This window comes from Rhamphochromis longiceps, linkage group LG3, assembly GCF_057381845.1.
Source record: "Rhamphochromis longiceps isolate RC_006_pf linkage group LG3, R_longiceps_female_GT1.1, whole genome shotgun sequence".
NCBI classification, from domain to species: domain Eukaryota; kingdom Metazoa; phylum Chordata; class Actinopteri; order Cichliformes; family Cichlidae; genus Rhamphochromis; species Rhamphochromis longiceps.
This window is the reverse complement of record NC_140559.1, coordinates 43,660,167-43,666,529: the sequence shown is the minus strand read 5'-3', so window position 1 is coordinate 43,666,529 and position 6,363 is coordinate 43,660,167. Positions and strand designations below refer to the sequence as shown.

Genomic DNA, 6,363 nt, shown 5'->3' with positions numbered 1-6,363 from the left:
TGTAAAATTTATGGAGAAATTTTTACCGGGCAGCACGCAGTATGCAGGTTGTTGGCGTGAGAAATATGGATTTGAAGGGACATTAGTGGAAGTTAAGTGTAAAATGCTTGTAGAAAGAATAGCTGTAAGTGTAGCAGGTAAAACGGGGAAAGCGAAGCAGAGGAAGGAATTGCAGTTAGCAGTTGCTAAGTTGTGGCTGGAGCAGGCTCAAAAGAGAAGAGAAGCACAGAATGTTAAAAGAGCAATATTGCAAGCAGTAGTTGTGAAACCTGAGGATGAAACCACAGCTCAATCCACTGCAACTACTCTAGAACAACACCGTAGACAAGCATTATGAAGAGCAAGAATGTTAGCAGAAAGAAGAGCCAGAGAAGAGCGTGAGAGAGGCAGAGGTGGAGGAGAAATTAAAGGCTGAGTATGGAGAGGCATTAGGAGAAGCATTGAGTCCAAGACAGACTAGGCAGGGTAGGAAACAGAAAGTAAAGTTAGTGAACACAAACGTTACAACCACATATCCATCCCTGACACAACACAAAAAAAACATATTTCTGTCCCAGAGTGTGAAGATGAAGAAAGTTTTGCTCCTAATCCATTCCGTGAGTGTGAGCATGTTTGACGTCACGGTGTGTGTGAAAAGGTATCCAGCTGGGGCAGACATGATTCTGCAGGTCACCTCCCCAGTGGACGAAAAGAAATAAAATAGTTGCGTGGATGAATGATAGCATGAAGAGTGTTTGGTGTTTCTCAGTCTGAAACAGCTGTAATGCTACTTTCTGTTTTGGAGAAAAGTACAGTTTAAAAAAAAACAGAGAGAGATGTGTGATGAGAATAATGAAAGTGTGATGAGAGAGGAAAACAAAAACATACAGAAAATGCATTAACTATACTAACCCTACATGCATATACACATACAATGATACTCATGAAGACCAGACAGCATCTTAAGCATGAGATTCTGTTTGTCATCTTGTCCAAGTCACTAGTAAGATGAAAGTGATACATAGACTAGTGGACTGAATATTATAGGAGGACAGATGGTTGCATCATAGAGGAGAAAACAGAATGCTGATGAGAGGTCTTAAATGAGTGAGCTGAGTGAGCTGATTGTGAGTTTCTGGTGTGTGAAGAAGTTTTACCATGGCACACATTTAGTTACATGAGAAGAAACTTATTATGTGACGAGACAACAGGGTTATGTTGTATGTTGTGTGTATGGCTGATTTGGATGAATGTTTGAGATTAAACTGGCTGTTTATTTGTCTTTTGTTATTAAGTTGAGCCTGCCAATTGGGTTGTTACGATTTATCCCCCTGGCATGAAGAACACGTGTCATGACTTAAACAAGGCCTTTCTTTCCTTTGCTTTCCTTTATTTTCTTTCTTTTATTTTGTTACTTTCATGGTGCACTGAAAGTTTTGGTTGATGATCTTCGTTTGAGCAGATCTGCACGATTAGAACCGAAGCGTCGAGAAAACTGTTGCAAAGTGAGCTTCTCCAAAATTAAAATGGGCTCCGGAGAAAGCCACTTATTTGGGACAATTAGGAAACAAGTTCCTGTCCAAAAGGATTCAACGAGGAAATCCAGTCTAAATTATTTTTCTTTTTGAAATGACGTCGTTTTGCTGAGCGTGGAAACGAATGCGACGATAATTCCACAATTAGCAAAAGAAGGAATCACTGAGTGAATGAGTGAGAATTTTAAAATAAATGGGGAACTGATTTACTGACAAAAGCTGACAAGACTGACTGACTTAACACCATTGTGTGAAGTTAACCCCCACCTGACAAAGGTGTGGATGTATCTCTGTGTGTGTCTCTGTTGCAGGAGCAGAAGGAGACCACAGGAGGAAATTTGGGTCACATGACTATATGAACTCTGAAAATTTAACCTTTTTAGTTTAAATTTTCTGTGTCTGTGAATTTACCAGGTACCATTCACTACCTTGTGTTGTTCACAGAGATTACTGTGAGAAAGAGTGTATACACCTGCGCAGCGCTAACATTTACATTTCTTTTTACAGCAGATGGTTAATCATGTGATTCGATCATGTGATTTACAGCAGGACACAACTTAATGATGTTTTTCTACCACAGGATTACTGAGATTTTGTATGAAGAAAACTGTAGTTACAGGCTATATGTTGATGATGAAATTACACTGTTGTTGAGAGAATGTTGGAGAGAATGTGAATGTTAAAGGGAGAAATTAATACAGTTTGAGACATACTGTGATGAGACAATTGTTACTTTTTCCACAGCGAGTGTTAACTTTATGACTTTTCACAGCTTCTCTAGAATCTGGATGGCCGACACCTGACAACCAGGACGAACCGTGTGTTTGGCTAATGTTTGTTTTTCTTTAAGAGTGCTTATAAAGGATTCAGCACAGACAGACAAGTGACAATTGAACAAATGTGCAGTTACAAAATAGTTACATGGGGCTCATTATCTGACCACACTGTTGGGCTCATGGTGAGTGACAAACTTAAGGGACGTCACTGATTACAATGTGGAATGACGTTGAGATGTTAAATAATTTGGAACAAATTATGGGAAAAAGTAGGAGTTTAATGAGTTTAGAATAAACCTGCAATGATCCTTGTCTCTGTGACGCTGAATACTTTATTACACTTATGATCTATAGTTGGTTGCAAATGTGAAGTTGTTTTAACTTTAAGACTTTTTCTTCTAGGATACAGGCTCTGGGTGGAGCTGGGAGTTAAACAAGCAAAACATTTAATTGCTGATTAATGTTTTTACACAGGGTTACAGGTTGGAGTATGGGTGCTCCAAGTGGGAAACCCTGGAGATTGTTTTAGGGAGACTGTGCAACATACTTGTTGTAGCCCAGATGAAAAATATCATACTTATTCTCTTTATATTAACTGTCCACATCAACAAGCGTCGTATTTCCTATGACCATTGAATGCACCTCTCAGTTCACCCCACGTGAGGGCACCTAGCTCAGCAACCAATCAGAGCCTACCCAGGCCGCATTGACCCTGTCAGCCAGGAAGTGAGGTGGAGGTGCATGGTGTCCCGGGTTTTTCTTATCTCAGCAAGAGGAGTGGAGGCATCTGCTACTCAAACCGAGAAATCCACGGACAAAAGAGAGGAAAACTCAGGATTGAGAGGAAGGAAAACCAGCCTACTTACCTGCTGGAAGTCCGGAGTCGAGTGGCTGGATGAAGGAGAGAGGCAACGTCGGTAAGACGAGTGTTATTCTGATGGAAAAAACTTGTAGAGACTTACCGTCGCGATCATGCTAATGCTAGCTCGGTGTCTCACAGGCTAACCACTCACCTTTCATCCGGAGAGCTGCTGCAATTCCAACGCCAGTGTGTGTTGGGCTTTTGTGAAACAGAGCAACGGTGAGCAACATGTTCTTAGCTGCTCTAAAGCTAATTTTTGTCAGTTCACTGTGAGTTTAAAGTAATCTAGAGGGTAATTTTTAGTGCATTTCTCTCTCACGAATAGGCCTATAGCGTGGAGAAATTAAGCACACTGCTTTAATGCCTCTGAACTGAACTCATATGTATATTTTGTTGCTTATTTGCACATAGTTCTGAATTTGTTATGGTGTATTGTATTTTGAGTGTCAATGGTTACTTACCATAAGTATTGTTTAATTAATGTTTACATGAATAAATATTTGAGCAACTTAGATGTTTAGTTCTCATATTTGATATGCTTGAAAATTGAATGTTGTACAACAGAACTGTGAGATTTGATAAGATTTAAGATGTTGATGCAATGAATATGAGGTGATGCAATATTTTGATTTTGTATTTTAACCTTAAACAATGCATCTGAAACAGACTGATTAGAATGTACATTTTATGACCTGGATTATAGGTCAGGTTTTTTGGAGAGGACGGAAAAGTCCAAGGACCAGGACGATATTCTGGTTGTGATAGATGGCGAGCCAACCACTTTGAGGACGATCTACCCCAAAGAAGATACACACCACACACTCATACATTCCAGTTACACTCACAAGGACCTTTGAAGTTGGCTATCGCCAGCTTAACTCTAAATTCTTAAAGGGCCCCAACGAGTACTTTTATTTTGTTGAGTGTGCACACTATTTATTTTATTTTATTTTATACTTTATCTGTACAAATTGGACAAATACCAGTTATACTTTGTAACAATACAAGAGTGGCTACTCAAAAGTTAACATTGTGTCCAGGTCATTATTGCTGCTCAATACTTCGGCTCCATACGAATTTGGTGTCTTCTGATTCTGGCCAGGGTCTTATTACGAGCCCAAGTAATTATTGCGCTGTAATTCACCTTTATACCTTAAAGTTGGTTACAGAAGTGGCGAGCCAGCCAGGAGCCAATTGATTTGAGCATCAATATTGAGGCAATGACCAGCATGGATTTCATACAAAAGTCTGGTGTCAAAATACCTAATGCGGTTGTTGTCGCTGGGATAACACAGGTATCTGAGAAAGATGAACAGGTCATTGACTTTCTGAAACAGTATGGTAAAATCACAAGAGTCCTTTTTGTTGATGATTCACTGTCCAACTTCTACCAAAACCTGATCGTAGAATACTCTAGCAGTTCAGCCTTAGAAGGTTTAGAACCTCGTTTACCATACACATACACAGCACAAGCTGATCCCAGCGTTGTCTATGAAATTAAAACACTCAGTAGCATGTACACTACCACGGTTGGGAGTAATGTTACAAAAACCTACTTGGCGGAACTCAAGGAACTAGCCAAGCTGAGTGGCAAAGACTACGGTGAGGTGCTGAAGGAGATGATGTGTCAGATTGGGGAGGATGTTGAAGCCATGCGACCCACCACTGAAGAACCTTCTCCCACGTATGTCGAGACCACTGTTGTATCTCCGCCCGCTTCTAAAGAGCGACAGTGTCACACCTCACATTCAGATGTTACACCAAGTGATACTGGTGCCACTGATGATGTTCCCCTCACTAATGGAAGGAGAGCAGCGTCCCTCTCAGTAAGTGACTTGAACCCACCTGACATTCAGAAGGTTGTGGTAGAGCATATCGTACGAAGGCAAGATGTTGTCCCACACATCCAGTCCCAGGTGAGACTCCGTTCCTTCTCCGGTAAGGTTCCCAGACCTAACAATGAAACTGATTATGACACATGGCGCACACAAATTGAACTGCTCCAAAATGATCCCAGCATGTCCCCCCTGCAAATATCCAGAAAGATCCATGAGAGCCTGCTCCCACCAGCAGCTGATATAGTTAAGAGTTTGCGGCCTGAGTCACCACCTGTGACTTATTTGCAGCTTCTAGATTCAGCCTTTGGCACTGTAGAAGATGGCGAGGAACTTTTCGCTCAATTCCTGAACACCCTTCAAGATCCAGGTGAGAAGTCATCCACTTACCTTCACCGGCTACAGCTAGCGTTAAACAGAACCACGAAGAGGGGGGGAGTCGCATGTGAAGAAGTGGACAAACATCTACTTAAACAGTTCTGCAGGGGATGTTGGGACAACGACCTACTCAGCGCCCTGCAACTTGAGCAAAAGAAGAGCAGCCCACCCCAATTCTCAGACCTGTTGTTAATGATTCGCTCTGAGGAAGATCGACAGCAAGCAAAAACTAACCGTATGAGAAAACACATTGGCACCACAAAGCAGAGAACTCAGTTACAGTTCCAGGGTGCACATGTTTGTGAACCAGAGGAGAAACATGGGAGTAGCATTGCTGCTATTGAGGATCTGCGAAAGCAGGTGGCGAGTCTGCAAAGTCAACTAACTACATTCATGTCACAGAAAAAAACAAAGTTTGCAAACAGCAAGGACCCTGCAGGGAAGCCGCAGAGTAAGATGTCAAAGCCACATGGTGTAGATGGACGTATGCAAAGACAGACTTCAAAGAGGCAAAGGGGCAGACCCAAGCCCTGGTATTGTTTCAACTGCGGTGAAGATGGACATATCGCTCCATGCTGTGTTGACCCCGCTAACCCCAACCTAGTAGCAGAAAAAAAGAAGCAGTTGGAGGAGAAACAACGCCAGTGGGAAGCGCGAGATTGTACAGATTCACCTTTAAACATCTAACAGTTCCTGTTGTGGGACAAACAGGAGCTGAGGAGAGTCAACAACGTCCCTCAGACGTAAACAATGGTGACAAAATCACAGCTGAGGTTAACAAAGTACCCACCCCAGCAAAGACTGTCAAAGCACAAACATGTTCTGGCTTAAACCATTCAGAGCAGAACCAATCTTTCCAACTCCCTAAACAGTTGATTGGTACCAGAAGTACAGCTCAAGTGACTGTGAGAGGTGAAGAAGTCAACTGTCTTCTTGACTCAGGCTCCCAAGTTACCACTGTTCCTGAGTCATTTTACCAGCAGCACCTTTCAGAGCAA

The 6,363-nt window shown here is 41.9% G+C and overlaps 1 protein-coding gene across 1 annotated transcript; it reads left to right on the top strand.

Moving 5' to 3' along the window:
• The first annotated feature begins 2,848 nt into the window (after window positions 1-2,848).
• Window positions 2,849-6,143, top strand: LOC146674936 (zinc finger CCHC domain-containing protein 18-like). Its single transcript, XM_085399147.1, has 3 exons — window positions 2,849-3,207; window positions 3,291-3,371; window positions 3,856-6,143. The coding sequence occupies exon 3, from the start codon at window positions 4,373-4,375 to the stop codon at window positions 6,050-6,052; it is 1,680 nt and encodes a 559-aa protein (XP_085255273.1). The 5' UTR covers window positions 2,849-3,207; window positions 3,291-3,371; window positions 3,856-4,372; the 3' UTR covers window positions 6,053-6,143.
• Window positions 6,144-6,363: the final 220 nt, after the last annotated feature.